At 32.7% G+C, this 18,464-nt stretch overlaps 3 protein-coding genes across 3 annotated transcripts; 2 read left to right on the forward strand and 1 right to left on the reverse strand.

The window, feature by feature from the left end:
* Positions 1 to 2,731: 2,731 nt before the first annotated feature.
* LOTGIDRAFT_128178 (hypothetical protein) lies at positions 2,732 to 5,497 on the forward strand (the record flags this gene model as incomplete). The annotated part of the gene is made up of 6 exons (XM_009064092.1): positions 2,732 to 3,092; positions 3,401 to 3,551; positions 4,006 to 4,115; positions 4,429 to 4,586; positions 4,925 to 5,099; positions 5,217 to 5,497. Coding segments are annotated over 6 exons (1,236 nt in total), but the record flags the coding sequence as incomplete, so codon positions are not given.
* Positions 5,498 to 5,801: 304 nt separating this feature from the next.
* LOTGIDRAFT_235139 (hypothetical protein) lies at positions 5,802 to 7,849 on the reverse strand. The gene is made up of 4 exons (XM_009064093.1): positions 7,695 to 7,849; positions 6,958 to 7,135; positions 6,400 to 6,475; positions 5,802 to 6,161 (listed from the first exon to the last, which is right to left on the reverse strand). The coding sequence occupies exons 1-4, from the start codon at positions 7,795 to 7,797 to the stop codon at positions 5,985 to 5,987; spliced, it is 534 nt and encodes a 177-aa protein (XP_009062341.1). The 5' UTR covers positions 7,798 to 7,849; the 3' UTR covers positions 5,802 to 5,984.
* Positions 7,850 to 11,145: 3,296 nt separating this feature from the next.
* LOTGIDRAFT_128024 (hypothetical protein) lies at positions 11,146 to 11,789 on the forward strand (the record flags this gene model as incomplete). Its single annotated transcript, XM_009064094.1, has 2 exons — positions 11,146 to 11,199; positions 11,637 to 11,789. 2 exons carry the CDS (start codon positions 11,146 to 11,148, stop codon positions 11,787 to 11,789), a joined length of 207 nt encoding a protein of 68 aa, XP_009062342.1.
* Positions 11,790 to 18,464: the final 6,675 nt, after the last annotated feature.

An 18,464-nucleotide genomic window follows, 5' to 3' on the forward strand; every position in this document is an offset into this window, starting at 1 on the left:
CTCACATGAGGAAGTATATCAATCATAAGTGAGTAAGTATTTCATAATGAAGAGTGGTATCAGGTGTCTAGAAGAGTAAACATACCCTGCCTGGCACAAAACTGCTAACATGAGGAAGTATATCAATCATAAGTGAGTAAGTATTTCATAATGAAAAGTGGTATCAGGTGTCTAGAAGAGTAAACATACCCTGCCTGGCACAAAACTGCTTACATGAAGAAGTATATCAATCATAAATGAGTAAGTATTTCATAATGAAAAGTGGTATCAGGTGTCTAGAAGACTAAGCATACCCTGCCTGGCACAAAACTGCTCACATGAGGAAGTATATCAATTATAAATGAGTAAGTATTTCATAGTGAAAAGTGGTATCAGGTGTCTAGAAGAGTAAGTATACCCTGACTGGTACAAAACTGCTTACATGAGGAAGTATATTAATCATAAGTGAGTAAGTATTTCATAATGAAAAGTGGTATCAGGTGTCTAGAAGAGTAAGCATACCCTGCCTGGCACAAAACTGCTTACATGAGGAAGTATATCAATCATAAGTGAGTAAGTATTTCATAATGAAAAGTGGTATCAGGTGTCTAGAAGAGTAAACGTACCCTGCCTGGCACAAAACTGCTTACATGAGGAAGTATATTAATCATAAGTGAGTAAGTATTTCATAATGAAAAGTGGTATCAGGTGTCTAGAAGAGTAAACATACCCTGCCTGGCACAAAACTGCTTACATGAGGAAGTATATCAATCATAAGTGAGTAAGTATTTCATAATGAAAAGTGGTATCAGGTGTCTAGAAGTGTAAGCATACCCTGCCTGGCACAAAACTGCTTACATGAGGAAGTATATCAATCATAAATGAGTAAGTATTTCAAATTGAAAACCATAACCTGCCTGGCATATGAGGAAGTATATCAATTATAAGTGAGTAAGTATTTCATAATGAAAAGTGGTATCAAGCGTTTAGAAGAGTAAGCATACTCTATTACTCTGTTGTCAGGGTGGGGGGGGGGGGGGGGCAAGGGGCTGGGATGTTGCAGGCCTTACTGAAAAATTGTTACAATCGCATTCAATCGCATCCAGTATAGCTGGTGACGTCTGCTTCTTTTTTATTTCTTGCTGATTTGAATCAGTACTGAAGGTCGATTTCAATTTTTTGTGGAAAATTTTACGGATATCCCATCATCAACTCTGAAAGGCGACGAGGCTTTGACATTGTGGGTTCGTTTTACTGCTCGTGACCCTACCAGGCTGATGATAATGGATATCTGAAATTTAGCTTTTTCTGCAGTTGGTAAAACAAATATTTGGCCTACTACTATATCCCTTTCAGTTCAAATCCACGACAGACACTAGAAATATTCAGGATAACAGAATTTTGTTTGTCAATAAAAATGTCTTCAGGCAAATTATTTTATAGGTTAAATATTTTTCTAACGACAACCACAAAAATTGTTTGTAAAATCGGTGAGTCGACTAGACAAACTATGGTAAATGTCTAAGTTGAGGAACTAGGTGAACACCAGTATTCACTTAGTAATATTTGTTCACCAGTTCAATATACAAGAGTCAATATATTTAGTTTTTATTATATATCATCCGAGCCAATCAATCAATCGATGAGTCCAATCAAAGATATTAGATATAGATTTGGTTAATGACTTTATCTCTAAAAATAAGTTAATCTTTAGTTTAACAACAAAAAAACATTCATCCCTTTCATTTTACAAGTATAGGAGCTAATCGACATTGTATTAAATGATCAATGGTTAAATTTTGTCGGCAAATCTTGATAGGCCTACATTTTCCACGCAGGCCGATATATCGGGCATAGACCTACTTTTTGATTTTTACATTCCAAGTGGCAAATAAACACATAAAAGGAAAAATTTTCTGAATGTTTATTACACAATTTCGAATTTAAAGTTTCTGACAAAATCTTTCGGTTCGTTTAAACCATACACAATTTTAATTTTCCAATATGGCAGCGCCCATTGCTGTAGAAGTTTTCTTACGATTTTAAATTAATTTTAGAGGCAGAAAGAATCAAGTTATCTGGAAATTGAAGCATGGAGTCGAATTTTGTAGTCATTGTTCCTTCAAAATATGCACAGCAATCAAGGTTATTACTTTTTCATCTGAAGCAACTGAATTATTATTGTTATTCTGTATGGCTTCGGTAAAATTGGCTACAAGAAACGAAACAATGGTATATTATGCCCCTTTAACGATTCATGCTATAGTAATAGTATTGATGATGATGATTATATGAAAGCTGGGTTGATTATGAGATATTGATTATATATAATCAATATAGAACTGGGTTTTAATATTATAAAGAGATTGATTATGCAGCGATTGGAATGCATTGTTTATGGATAATGAATCATTATCATTATGTTGGCCAAGCCTCTTGGCATTGATCTTTCCCTGATTATCCATACCCATTTACAGCCAGGTCGACTGGAATTATGAGTGAAGATGACTTATTCAAGGTCATCTGACCATCACACGCCGATCGAGATCGGAACCCACAACCCCTATTCTATCGACGTTACCAAGCAAATGACGTCATGTAAAGAACCAAGGCTCTAACATAGCTTATTGTTCATTTCGTTTTTTTAAAATTGGTGGCATAAAAGAAAAATTAAATTCTAAGAGACTGTGAACAGAGAGTAGTAAAAACTTATATTAAAAAGCAATATTGATTAATATCAAAATATTTTTCTAGGCAAATTTTGGAGAAGAATGGAATTTGGGATGAAAGTAGAAGATTTAAAACTGTAGTAAACAGAAAGATTGCCATTCCTGTTCTCACAGACAGTTTTAATCTGAAAGTTCTTGAGAACATCTTGACAGAAAATGAAATTGAAGTGTGTAAAATGGAGTTACCTCCCTCTAAAAAGACTAATGTTAAAAACAGGACACCGGCATCTATATTAAAGGAGAGCCTGAAAGAGTTAGTGATAAAATCTGGTAAAGAATGGAGTAAAAAACTTGAGGAAGATTTACCTACAAGTTGGGAAAAACATGGTGATCTGGTTTTATTCCATGAAGGTTGTTTTAAATCACCAGTTTGGACAGAGCTAGGTAGCCTAATATTTTCTTTCTCTGAGACTCCATCACTGGCTGAAGAGATTTATATTGATTGACCTGCTGTAATTTCTCGAATCATGCAGTAATTTATTTCTGGGAGACCAACCTTGATCATAATAATTTGAACAAGCAAGACAATTCTATTAACCAAAAATCTCGTTCAAAGCATGACAAAATCAGGAGAAAGATGTACCATCAGGTCATGATTCCTGTTTGAAGCTGTACCACATTCTCCACCTAAACACATTCATCTTGTGCACTATTTTTGCTGTATATTATTGGTAATTGTATATATTATTTAGACAGTGAAATGTGGAATGTTGTAGCCAGTAGTTTATCATGTAAAAGACTAGCTGTAAAATCAGTGGTAAATAATAATGGTTTTAGAACCCCGCAGGTTAGACTGGTAGTAGGCGATGATGGTTGGGTAGAACAGGTTGATAATAAACTTAGGTTAGTATGTAATGTAAGATAATCAGTATGTAAACAAAGATGGCTAGACCAGAAACTGATTAATTCAATAATAATATGGCTGTTTAGGCATACAACAAGTATGATGTCACTTATAACGTTATAAAGATAGCGTTATGTTACACATGACTTAGCTCTAGGTTTGATGTAACCAAACAAACCCTCTATCTCACTGCGTTACAGCCTGTGTTAGTCAGGATTTGAACTCTAATCGGTTGTATTTCATCTCCTGGGTTTTTCCTTGGTTCTCTAGGTAAAAGTTTATTTTCAACAAGTAAGTACATAGGATAAGGAGGCTGTTACTCTCAAAATTTCTCAATTTTTTACATAGGGAAAGAAGTGCTTGTGAGCCCCCTTCACAATTCTAGGGCCTTACTCAGCATCCCTATCTAATGACACCTAGAAACCAGTCTGTAACACTATATGCTTGTTTCAGGTTCACCTATAATATAACTAAGTGTATGTACAGTATTGGTAATATAACAGAGAAATTAAGATTAGCTAAGCTGAACTGTTCTGCTGAAACAGTTGTAGATTTATACGCTGGTAAGTGGTTCATTTCCTCTTTAGATCCCCTAAAAAAACATTAAGAAATATTGAATTGAAAGTCAACTATTTGGAATATTGAATGACATTAGATATTCTGGAGAGTTGATAATGACCAACAAGCTTATCTGATTGGTTTCTATAGTTCTGGAGGGTAATGAACTAAATTATTTCTTTGTATCAATATTTTATTTTGTAATTTATTGGGCTATTAACAAATCAGAAAATAATTTTAAGATATCCTCAGTGCTGAGTATGTTTTTTTTTTTTTGAAATTTGTGATCTATCTTGAATTATTGCCCTTGTTTTCTAGGTATAGGTTATTTCACCATCCCCTATCTTGTCCATGCTGGCGCCGAATATGTCCATGCCTGCGAGTGGAACCCTGATGCTGTAGAAGCTCTGAAGAAGAATTTAAAACTGAACCAAGTTGAAGAAAGATGTACAGTTTATCTAGGTGATAACAGGAAGGTGGGTTTAGAATATTTTTAATTATAACTTGTCATACAAGGACCAATAACTAGAATATGATATATCAAAACACAAACTATAATAACCGATCAAAGCAAGAATAACCCATGAAATTAAGAATTTTAACTTGTTTTTAATTTAGTATTGACAGGGTTTCTAAATATTATTTTGATTATTAATCGTTTATTGATCAGTAGTCTGACATCGATAATCCATCTCAATTTACTAATTGATACCCAGCCCTAGGGTATCCAGTGCTCATATAAAGACTAGTAAAACATCTTTACAATCTCTTTCAATGTTCCTGATACAAAATGTGTTTTTTTTATCTGTTTCAGGTATGTCCAGTAAACGTAGCAGATAGAGTCAATCTAGGCCTGATTCCCAGTTCAGAAAATGGTTGGCCAGTAGCTTGTTCAGCTCTAAAACATGATTCTGGTGGATTTCTTCATATTCATGCTAATGTTTCTTCATTGAATCAACTTGCATCGAAACCTAAATTACATGATGTCTGTGATAATTCTTTTAGTGACAATGGAGATCTTCAAAATGTTCATAAACACCCTGTAGGTGATGTTAGTAGTAAATCTCAAAGTGTGGAAACAAATTCTGAAAGCAAGCCACTAATAGATGTGTGTTGTGACAGTGAAAAACATGAATATATCAAACTGCTATCTAATGATGATAGTAATAAATCATTTAGTGATCAGAATGCCTCGAAAGGAGATTCTTACTCCAGGATTATTTGGAATCAATGGGCCGAATCTACTGCTATTAAAATAAGAACTATGTTATGTGAGCTATATCAAAAACCCTGGACAACAACTATACATCATATTGAACATATTAAATCTTATGCCCCTCATGTTGACCACCTGGTGTTGGATTTAGAATGCCGACCTTTGACCTGATAATAAAATTATTTAAACACAAGTCTGGTCATTTATCTAGTATTTAACAAACTGAACATTTCCAACATTTTACTGAAAATCAGCCCCATTAATATTCAAAGTCTAAGCGGCTTCGACAATTAAATGAATGTAATTTTCTTATGTACTGGAAACTAACCGCCTTTTTATTAAAACAAGAACACCCTTATTATTATTATTACTACCAAAGTCACACTAAAACCTTAACAGCACTTAGAAATATATAGTTCTTACTTCAAGACCAAGGCCAGTGCTTTCTAGGAGAGGGGAACTCTATTCTGGTAACACCCTAACACAGTCATCCAGTAATATTTAAAACCCTTTTTTTAAAATAAACCTCAATTCAATTAGAGCCAAATTTGAGCTTACATCCATCCACAATTTCTCATTGATATCTCAATGGTCAGAGTTGATAGATTTAAGATTTTCTGCATATTTCCTCGACACAATAACACATCAATTACAGTCATCATAATTTATTTTTAGATTTCATGGTTTGAATTTGTTGTAATAAGTCCTGCATTCTATATTTCATAATAGGTTGTCCTTTACTTGTTCTAATTTTAAACTTATTGTGTTTCTCGGCTTTCTTCTCATTATAAATCCTAATGGCTTCATCACGAGCTTCTTTTTCTTTTATGGCTTCCTAAAAATATATCAAAGACATTATAATGTGCTCTCTGACTCTCAACAAAACTAATGTAATTCTATATGGTACATGACTCTTCTGAGAGTCCACAGAGCTAATAATTTTATTTGGTTAGCTTATTTCTCACTCAGATTTGTACATTATATTCACAAAGTGATTGGCATTATTTTGAACATTGAAAATAGCTGCCTTTGCTTTTTCAGATCAGATGTATGTATGAAAATAATTATTGTACCTCTTTCTGCCTTAACTCTTCAGCTTTCTGTTTTTCAAATTCTTCCTTAGCTTTTGAAAATCTATTTTGTTTTTCCCTGAAAATAATCATCATAAAATAACGAAAAAAATTTCATACATGCCATGAAAAAAATGATTCCTTGGAAATATGAATCTACAAGAGGGGAATTTTCAGTCCAAAATGTAAGGGGGGTGATTTTATAAGATAATTTTAAAGTCAAATGTAAAACAAACGAAATTCTTTTGAAATATTTTTTTGAATATTTATGAAATTATATATTCTTATACCTTGACTGCAATATCTCTTCACGATGTCCAGCTATTACAAACTGTGTCTTATACCTTGACTGCACAAGCAACTAATCTTTGATCACGGAATGCAGCAACATGAGTGGATTGTTCCCTAGCAAAAACAGCCAATCAGAGCCCTAGACAATGAGGACTGAACAATTTGGCTGCATTTTAAAACTTCCATGATACACAAAGATATTGGAGTCAGTTATGAAACTAATTTCTGAGTTCAGTATGGTCAAACGTAGTAGTAATTAATTGTTCATACTTAAAAGAGTTTTGTGAGATTTCTTTCGAAGACTGTTCTTCATCATTTGTATCTGGTTCACTGGAATTTCCATCTTTTACTTCTTCTTTAGCCTGTTGGGCTTTCTTTTCTTGTTTTTTAATAAATTTATAATAACCACGTTTCACTTTCTGTTTTCTTAAATCAGCAAAACCTTGTCCTACAACAAAATAAAAAAATTTATGAATGATGGTCTTGTAATGATCAATGAGGTTGGACAAATGGTGATCATGAGTTCAAATCTTTGTCAGTTTGTGGAAGATTGATGACCTTCAATAAGACATCTTTCCTAGTTATTCCAGTCAATGTAAATGGATTTTAATTGCCTGATTCCATGTAAACCTTTTTTGCTATCATTGAAAATTTTTTTTCTTTCTCTTTTTATTAGTTTTATGTCTTTGGCTTTAACCCTTTCAACCCATTTACCGGCCACACACTAACGCAATATATTCCCAAGCAACTGGTATACCGACTGTTACTAAGTGACGTCATACAACGTTTTTACTTTTATTACGTGGAGTTCAGGGTAAATGATGTTATATCTCTCAGGGTTCAAAGGGTCAAGTCAGGCAATATATAAATCTATCATACAATAAAAAGGTACTATAAGATAAGAAAATGGTCTATGACTCTGAGAACATAGGATGATTTTGACTTTTAAATAAATTGAGGCTATATCATTGATGAGTTATCAATTTGGTCATTGTGAAAGATATTACCTTCTGATTTATTTCCAGTGTGTTTTTTATACTGTCGTGACTTGTCATAAGGCTTGCGTCTATCTAAACCTTCTTTTGAAAACTTCTTGTCTATTTTGGACATTTTTCAAGATTATTTATCAGTTATGTTTACTTTTTTTCACTTTTCCAATGTGGTGGTAACGTTCAAAAAAATATTGTCATATTTTCAGAAACGACGGATACAAGGAAATGTCAAATTCATAAATTGTATCATTATTAAACAGTGTATGTTTATAGATTTACTACACCAAACGTTGATAATTTATATAAATATTCAAATATTTTTCAATCGTGATGGTCAAATACATTGTTTCGTTTTAGGTGCTTTGTTATCCCACTAGTTTGTCTTTTAACTACCGACGCCGTAACGATAAATAAATATTTTGATTCTTTGTTGTTATAGAAAATAACTTTGATTTTGGATTTGTGTGTCAAATTTCATATAACCAGAACTATTGTGTTTAGATTCTAGCGTAACAAGGATACGTGGCTTAAAATAAAAAGCATCACATGTGCAAAAGTAGTTTTAAAATTTGTCGGCTGTGAAAAGTCTACTTGTTGATCGAGTAAAAAAGGTAATGACGTCATCATCGATATTTCCTAAGAAGAAGAAGAAAGAGGAAAATAGATATTATTTGATACGCAGAATTCGTTTTGTTGGCGATTTTGGCCTCGATATTTTCCTGGTCGATTTGTAAGGTGGTTTTTCAAGTATGTTACGTTCTTCTGAAAGTCTAATTTGTTGGGTTAGGAGGCTGGATTGTCTGTATGATGGAGAATTTAACGTCGATACCGGCTGAAAAGAAATGGGGTGGGGATTTTGACCTATTTTTGATAGGGTTGAGGACATTCTTATATAAATTTCTTTGATTGTAATAGGAAGTTTCTGTCAATGAGATTTGGGCCCACAGAGTTGTTAACATGAGCTTCATTAAGGCTAAGATTACTAGGAGGGGTTGCGGTTGGTGTTAATGAAAACTGTACTATGAATGAAATCAAAGTTAGTTATGAAATATAACACATTTAAGCTGTGATAGTCCTCCTCATGTCCTCTAGAGTGGACAAAATTATTCCTGTCCTAACAGGTATGTTGGTAGCTTTATGAGGTCTGACTGTAGAATGTTGATATTGTTATAATCAATGTATTATGGAAAAAAAAGTACAAAAAATAAGTTCCAAATCAGTTTATTTCTGTCAAAATACTCTGGCACCATTTTGAATCTAATTTGATAAGCGAACTCGAAATTGTGTAGTTGTTGGTGTTGAAGATAAAAGTGTTTTTGGACTATTGTCAGATGAACACTTCTATAAGCTGTTATACTATTAGAGATACATGCTTGGAAGAATTCATTTTAGGATTTTTATATAGAGAATGATTGAAGTGTTTCATTGGTTTATGCTTCCTGAAGATAAGAAGGGGATGCTGAATTGACAGTTTTTTGATGATGATCTTTGATTCATTTTGACTTTTAGTTGCCGTTGACATTCAGAAGTTAAATATTGATCAATAGATCTGTTGGTATTTTATTACCTAAAAAGGATATGTTTGTTTTTGACCTTGACCTGATCAATGAAACATTCCTATTTTACATGCATATGGAGCAAATCATATTTAGGTTGTAGGATGACAATTTTTGCAAGCTTTTGACCCATTGTTCCAACATCAAGAATTAGTACGGGATGGGTGGTGGGTGGGTGGTTTTTGATTGGTTAGTTGAAGATATTTCATTCAATAGCTGAAAAGTTTGGTGGAATGGGGAGGGGTCTTTTCGATTGGTCATTGGTACATGTTCTGTACTATATTTCTGAAGAATGGGGGTAGTTTGGGGGGAGAGGTGTTAGGTACTGGGGATAGGTATTTCTTATTGGTCAGTGTTAGATGTTAGAATTGAGAAGGGGGGTGGGGAAGGGGGTGTGGTTCTGATTGGTAGATGTTGAATAAAAAAAGCTTCACCACCCTGACACTAGTCTGATGATTTCTGGTGGAGCTCAACTGTTTCTCTTTGTTATTGAGTAAGTATTGAATATATTTTCTGAAATTTTACAGCTACTATTAGTAGTATCTAGCTACGTCCTACTTTTCTGCACCATGTGAGCTGATGAAGACGAGCAATGTGCACAGCCTGTAGCACACGGGGCCTCGGTCGACTAACGGCTTTTTCCATGTTAGTCCCTCTAACCTGCATCACTACCAAAGGTATCATCTCAACCTAGGTACCTAATAAAGATGTTTTAGTTATCTACAGACCTAGTCATATTGGAACTGTTATTTTATTTTTCAGTTTTGGTTAAATGAATTATGAAGAGATGTTACTATGGTTATTGAAATTTTCATCCCACATTGGCGCCATATACATATTTTGAAAGCTGTCAGCATTTTTAAATCTCCTCAAGATTTTTGGATTCTGCCAACTAGAAAAAGTGTTACGAAATTCCTTAATGAAAATTGAAAAAATTGAAAACCAAATTTAGATTGCTGTTTATAATGGAAAATAGGCTAGAACACAATACCCAAATTTGAAAAAAATCAAAGATTAATTGTTTTGTCTTTGTGGAATAGAAAGGGATATCTATCTGATCATCTAAAAGAAAAAGCAGAAAATTAACCAGTATAAGATAATATTGGTTTTCTCCCTTGAAAAGTTACCATTGAAGCTGTAGATGTAAATCATTGCCTAACTCCTGACAGCATCAGTTAAAGTTTATATTGGATAACCTCCCTTTCAGTCGTCTCAAGTTTCAACAAACCAGTTCCTTGTTCACAAGAGTAACAGATTGTCTCCTCCTGGTGACCAAACCCAAACAAACCAGCTCCTTATCACTCAGTGATAGTTTCCTAACCAGTTGTGAAGCATTATATTGAAGAAACTACTCAACAATGATTTAGGAAACCCATTTTTTCCAACTTCAGCAAATGATTGGTGCCAAAATAGACATTGGAAGTTAAACTTAAAGTGAAATTCTTACCAAATATACCCACTCAAGAGTGACAGCCAATTAAATGCTCAAGCCCTGCCCCAATTTTTATTTTTATTTATAATTTACCCATTCCCCTCTTTTGAAGATTTCAATCCAAACAGACCTACAGAAGATAAACAGAATACGGGAGCTAGTTAACAAATTATCCGATAATAATCAGAATAGTGTAAGGAAGTGGAAAAGAAAAACTGAAAAGAAGTAAAGCAACCTACTGAGAAATACCAAGGAGAAATTCAACAGAATAACATAAATATATTATCTAGTTTACGAAGCCACGGTTCACAGAAGAAGATCTATATATAGAATCAAGGCAACCATATTGAGGACTTTATCGACATTAGACGTGAAGTAGTTGAGAGAAGAGGATCTGAATTGATGTAAAGCAAGCTACTTAAAACACTATCAACATCAGAAGACATCAGTTAACAGAAGATACCTGCCAGAAGACAAGATGTCCTTATATGGAGATGACTGTTATTTTTACTATTATTCTACCTGTAATAAGGTGAGTTATTGTTTCAATTATTAGTGACTACATAGTTATGATGCTGTATTCATTACTCCAGAGAAATATGAAAAATTTTCGAAGTGGTAAACAGCAATATTTTGCAAGTCGTCCTCTATTGCAGAACTTGAGAAGTTAAAATTGAGTTCTCAACATATGACGAGTTGTGATGTTTCAATATTGGGCAACCAATCAGAATTATATAATGGACACATGTGATATAGATATTATGCAAATAGATTATATTTCTCTCTCTCTAACGCATTCGTCTGTACAGATTTTTTGAGAATTGTGACGAATAGAGTCAAGTAATTACAACTTCCCAATTCCCTATAAATACAGCAATACCTGTACTATTGGTTTTATTTTGTAAAAGTGTATACAACAAGAAATCTAAACTAAATTGATAGTAAGATTTATAATGATTAATCTTTCAGGGCACTGTATGTCCTTACCGTCATGTACCTGAAGCTAGAGGTAATGAAACAGCCTGTACCTTATGGAAAGCTGGACAATGTACCAGACCAGCCTGTAGATATCGCCATATGGAAATCGTGGTAAGTATTACCTTAGTCAACATGAAAATATAAGAATCACTTGTAAACACAAAATCTCTTTAAGATCTGCGTTATATTGTGAAACCCTCTTTGTGGTCATACAAGGTCAATAAGATATTTGATCCTCTATAAAGCTGTAAATACACAGTTTGAAAATAATATATGATCTATATTAAATTGTTATCTCAGTCCATTCTATAAGATTTAACTACTACAGTAAAATATATTATAAAGACAGTGTTAAAAATACTAAATGTGTTTGTACATCTAACCAACAGTTAGTTAAAGTTTTTTGCAACATTTCAACGCATTTCTCTCAACGTGCTCTGACAAATATCTATATAATCATAAACTTTCTTACAATTTTTAAACGCCATTTAAAGACTGAAGCAGTTATAATTGTTCTATATTGTAGGTTGATAGAAGCAATATTCCGTGTTATTGGGAGAGTCAACCTACAGGTTGTACTAAACCACACTGTCCTTTTAAACATTTCACCGAGAAGAGTCTTTATAAACCTGAAGATTCTAGCACAGAACATGGTGAGATATTAAATCATTTCATATTACCCTACATTTCATTGTAATTCCACAAAATTATACACCAAATTGTTTGGACAATAATGACATTGTAGTCTCCTGAATTTTCAGGACCCGTACTGGGAACGGAATATCTACCCTGTAAAAGTGACCGTCAATCCGGTGCTCCGGTTTCCGGTCCTGCACGGCTGTGATTGGGAACCAATTATCAAATTCTATAGTAATTAGTATTTATTTACAATGATTTACAATAACATAGATTCATACTTATAGACAGAGTTGCTGTTTCAGAAACCAGCCGAGGCTTATATAAATCTGTTACCAATAAACCATAAACATCTGGGCTCTGTGGCATAAAAAGCCTCAAATTTGTCATAAGTATAGTATTTCTCAAAGTAAAATTCTTATTGTAAGATTTTTAGTGGAACAGGGCCCCAACTGGAATGTTTCAAATGAATCTTTCCCCTGTCTCTGAATGCGTCATTGTATACTGAATTCATATATATATAACGGTTTTATTCTAGAGCGTAGTGTGGTGCCCCCTGTAAATAGAAATATTAATAAAACAATAGAAAGATCAACCCCTAGTCCTACTACCTTACAACAACAGAATAGATCCAGTCCTAAGATAGAACCAGTAGTTGTTAATCCTTTCTCAGACGGTAAGATATTATTCTTCTCTTTTATTCTCTTCTAACTCCGGAGTCATATAGACACCAAATCTAATTATAGAATACTTCCTCATTCATGTGAAAAACACATTTGCTACTATCCTTGTTTGGCCAACAGAGTTTAATTTAATTCAAAGAGATCAAAAAGTCATTGCAAATAAAAACAAAGTGATTATGAAGTGCTGCTACATGGAGAAGTCAAGTAAATGTTATGTACAATTCAAAACACCATAACACGATTAAATGTGTAGAGATAATGTGAAAACTCACAAACTTGTGTTGATATTTACAGATGACTCACTTATTTTCAAAACCTTCCCTTTATTTCTGTAGAATGAAATCAGACAGGTGTAAGAAGATCTAAGAGATATAGAAATTTCTATTAATATATAACAATGACTAGACTATTTTCTATTACAGATTCTGATGAAGGTTCCCCGTTAAAGAGACAATTAGTAAAAGAAATCATAGTTAATAAAGCTAAAATAATTACATTTAAAAAAGATACAGGTAATAATACTGATCTATTTACTTTATAATTTTACAAACTGACTTTTTCCTGTCTTTCTGTTGATAAATATAATTATAAACCTTGTCTCCGTGTCTTATGAGGTTTGCAAGTTAAAAACCTACAACGAAAAAAAAAAAGCAGGAAAACTTTTGAATTACTACTTATACTTCTTAGCACACTGATTCTCATAGAGTGTAGACTATAGATTATACAGAATTCTTATTTGATTTAAAATCCCCAAAAGTAAGCAACTGTCACAAACAGTCTTTATGATATTTATAGCTGTTTCTATTTATTTACAGATGAATCAGTACGTAAAGCTGATGTAAAAATTAAAAGTTTAGCTGAAATTAGAAGAGAAAGAGAAATGATGCGAATTATAAATGATAGTTTAGGTAAGTAATATTTTATTTTTACCATCTTAAAGAGACAGGTTCGCTATCAGTTTGACCAATCATATTTTAGTCTTAGAAACTGGAGTTTTTTTAGCCAAGCTAATCAGTAATAGTGTTCACAGCTCACCGTCGAAATTTGACCCTTCAAATCCATGTGTGTCTAGAATTATCTGCGTTTGAATGTTAAAACGATGAGTTGTCTTTTCTCGAGACACGGCCATATATAGAAGAGACAACTATAGAAATAGGAAAGAAAGAAACAAGAGTATTTGAGAAAGTTAAATAAACTATATCACTATGGTAATTGTGACTATGAACAAGTCCCTTGCAATTTTCGGATTACCTATGTAAACACTCAGAAAGAGACGAGATTGTTTTTATTGTGATGAATGAATTTGAATTCTAGAAAAACCTCTTGAAGATGATAATGAAATAGAACCATATAAAATATTAGAAAGACCTACAACAGGGACTACAACTAGACGTATAGTACTGGATAATCCAACACAACAACCTACTCCTCAACAACAAGGTAAGTTGAAAAGTGAATTGATTAACTTGTAATGATTGTTAAGCCCAATATTTTAAAATGAAAAGTTTCAAATACCCACATTCAATAACAAGAAAGAAAAGAAAGAAACAAGTATATTTTACAATTTTTAATAAAGAACAAAACGACCAGACTTTAATAAAGAGATTTATTTGTTGACTGTTCCAGTAAAGAGAGTATCCAATGTACAGAAAACAGTTCCCAATATTCCAGTAGTACAGTCTGTTAAAGGTAACCTTGTGATTTTACTGGATATTTTCAAATACAATTAAATTAACTTAATATCATGTTTAACAGCAATAACTGTATCTTATCACCTGCTACGAAAGGATGCCTAAACTTTTTTCCATCAAAACCAGAAAGCATTGATTCTCGTTTAGCTGATACGATGAACTTCAAAACCCCATTTGCTACTCTTTTTGCAAGATCTTGATTAGCTGGCAAGACCTAGAAGTAGAACAGTGGAATGTAAAAGCTTCATTTCAACAAAGAGATATTTTTATTCCAATTATAGGTAATTATTAATTTCCACCGAGAGAGTGTTGTCAAGTACAATTCATGACATTGTTTTATTGATACCAATTTATAACAGTAGGATATAAAACTTCATTACAATAATAAATACAACAAAGAGTTATAATACTATATATTGTTATTATAGGTAACATAAAGAGTAGACTAGGAAGAAAGATGGCTGTTGATAATAATAATACAGATACAACTAAACCTGATCCAACAGTTCTAGATAAACCATCTCTATCATCTAGACTAGGTCTAACACAGACAGCTAAAGGTCGGTTTCGATGGGCATTATATTCCTGACGTTTGTTACAAATTTATTTAATTATTACTTTTTATTTGTTATTAAAGATATGAGTCATACCCATGACATATTTCTTTGGGTTTTTTTGTAAACATGGGAAGAATTTTTGTTTCATTTAAATCTGAATTTGAATCAGCATGGAAGTAAAACTAAAAGTGTTATTAATTGTATGACAGGTTTTTTTAGACTTGTATATTCATTATGGTCAGATGTTTAGAGCTTTTGCTCTTGTAAAAAGTCTTTTGAATGTCTCATTTTGAATCTACACCTAAAATTAGAGAACTGGAAAAAAACTATTAACAACGTTTGTCTATAAAGTAGGACCTAAAAGTCTGATTTTTAAGTCTCTGTTATATAAAATCTCTGTATATTTTTGTAGGTTTTAGAAAAATAACAGTATTAGAAACAGAGCCAGTAAAATCTGTTAATATTAATATTAAAACTACTATAGCTGATAGAAAAAAACATGCTTTAGAATCTCTGAAATCAACCAATACACCAGGTATATTTATATATTTATACTCTTACTTGATAATATTATAAACTAATTTGATAGCATCAATTTACACAATCTGATTTTTCTATGTGTATCAGGGACATTGATAGCATCAATTTACACAATCTGATTTTTCTATGTGTATCAGGGACATTCATAGCATCAATTTACACAATCTGATTTTTCTATGTGTATCAGGGACATTGATAGCATCAATTTACACAATCTGATTTTTCTATGTGTATCAGGGACATTGATAGCATCAATTTACACAATCTGATTTTTCTATGTGTATCAGGGACATTGATAGCATCAATTTACACAATCTGATTTTTCTATGTGTATCAGGGACATTGATAGCATCAATTTACACAATCTGATTTGCAGTCAGACTTCTGTGGTTAAAAATTCATGACTAGATTCTACGGCATGTCTATCGAGCACAACAGTCTTGTCACATCTGGTCATGTTTTTCTAGATTAACAGGACCTACTGTCGTCTAATGGGATATCAGAATGATGCTAAGGTATAGGAAACTTGTGCATTTTTGTAAATGAAAAAAAAAAGAAAAAGACAATTCTATTTTACAAGGTTAACAACTTAGGTTTACAATTAAGGTTCCTTTCTACCAGCTGATCCTTGGCCAAATCTCTTGGTGATATTGAAAGATATAAACATGTGTAAAAGGAGTTTTACATCCTACTGTTCTGCACCTAATTGGTCTAATGAAGACAGAAAGAACAACTATATTTTACAAGGATAACAACTTAGGTTTACAATTATGGATCCTTGGCATTGATCTTTTCCGGATTATCTGTACCAATATACAGTGTGAATTATACCAATGTGTTATGTATTACTGGTCTCGTGTATTTTCCACCAGTTGCCTCATAAAACAAATTACTGTTGATATTTTGTAGAATCTGAAGAAGATAAAACAGTAAGAAAATCACCAGAAGAAAGAAAAAGAAAAATAAGAACAGTAAAACAAGAGAGAGCTATTTATGTTCCACCTGGACAAAAATCAGGTGAGTTTTATTTTTATATTTCTATTAATTTGTTTCCTGTTTAAACTTTCAATGGTTTGGTTTTCAACTGTATTTCTTTGTTTACTTGATACAAGTGTAGTTTTAGAGTTTTAAAACAGGAACTTGTGTTATGTTTGTAAGTCTTCACATCTTGTATCTTGGTATATTGTTATAGTTCTTAAATTTGGTTCTGATCTACTACAACAAACATGAAACTTTCATAGATTTACATTTTTTTTGCAGAAAAATCATCACCATCTACCTCTCCAATAAAACAATCATCAGCCATATCACCTAGTAAACGTTCCAGATTATCAACAGACTCAGACAATACAGACAACAATAATCTTCAGGTATATTATTTATTAATGAAATATTAGAAAGTACAGGTTATAGAGAGATGAAGAATAGATACTTCTAGAATAAAAATATCTACCCTTGAATTTGGATCCAATCAGCAATTGACAACTTTTATAAAACAATAAATAAAAGTTGAAATATCTCACCTTCACAAGCATCTATTTGCCATTTCCCATCTACCCCACAACTCCTATTGCCAGTAGATCTACTGCTGCAATCGGAAGGTTATTGTTACAGACTGAGTAATAGCTTGATCAAGATTGATATTGTCAGTTAAAACAAGAAAATTAGGACTTAAAAATTATGATATGTAACTGATTCTGTACTAATGAAAAAAGTTAATCAACTTTTAAAGAAAATGGGAATTTGTACAAATTTGTAAATGTATGCAATTTGCCATTTTTATTAAATAAGAATATATTTGTTATTCAGGGAAAGGTTCGTGTTAAAACATTTGCCGAGTTAATGGCTGAGAAACGAAAACGAAAAGAAGAAGATGAGGCTCAAGTACTAGAGAAACAGAAATCATCACCTAAAAAAACACGTAGTAATTTTAAACCTATTGTATTTGATATTGATCAAAAAGGTAGGTTATCTTGTCAATGTTTGATTTAGTTTTTAATGATAGCTTTGATGTGCTAGACCTTTGGTTCTCAACTTAATGTAATCTGTGTACCCCTTGTCATGTTTTGATGCCACTGGTACTCACCCCTTCGTGGTGAACTGATTCAATGTTCCAAATTTAGGTTTTATTTGCTTGGCTGTATTGATTACCAATCAATAATCAAAATAATTCAATTGAGAAACCCTGTAAATACTAAATTAAAAACATGTCAAAATTCTGAATTTCATGGGTTATTTTTGCGTCATAGAAATTATTTTGTTCATTTTACCCAGCCCGAGCTGTAAAGAATTTCCTATAGTGTTTTACAGGTACTCTCCGGCGAAACTCTTTTATGGAAACCAGGATTCCAAAGATTATAGTTTGAAGAACATAATCTGTATAAATTGAATGTTCAAGGCAAACATTTGTTAAAATGGCTGAATAGTACTCCAGATTTAGAAATTTGAATTTATTTAAAATTTTTCATGTTCTCTTTCCAGATAAAATGGCCACACCGAAAGTGATAGCCGCGACCTTACCGTTCAGACATAAAAAATCAGCTTTGGTGGCACCAGTTCAAAATATAAAGCAGTCTGAATTGTCTGAGACGAAACCCAGTGCTATTAACTCTGAAAAAGCTATTTCTAAGAATTCATTGTCAAACTCTAAAGATGTGGTTGACTGTTCTCAGAATGTACTGAAATCAGAGCCATCAGAGCCAGTTGTAGACT

This window comes from Lottia gigantea (assembly GCF_000327385.1).
Source record: "Lottia gigantea unplaced genomic scaffold LOTGIsca_60, whole genome shotgun sequence".
NCBI classification, from domain to species: Eukaryota; Metazoa; Mollusca; class Gastropoda; family Lottiidae; genus Lottia; species Lottia gigantea.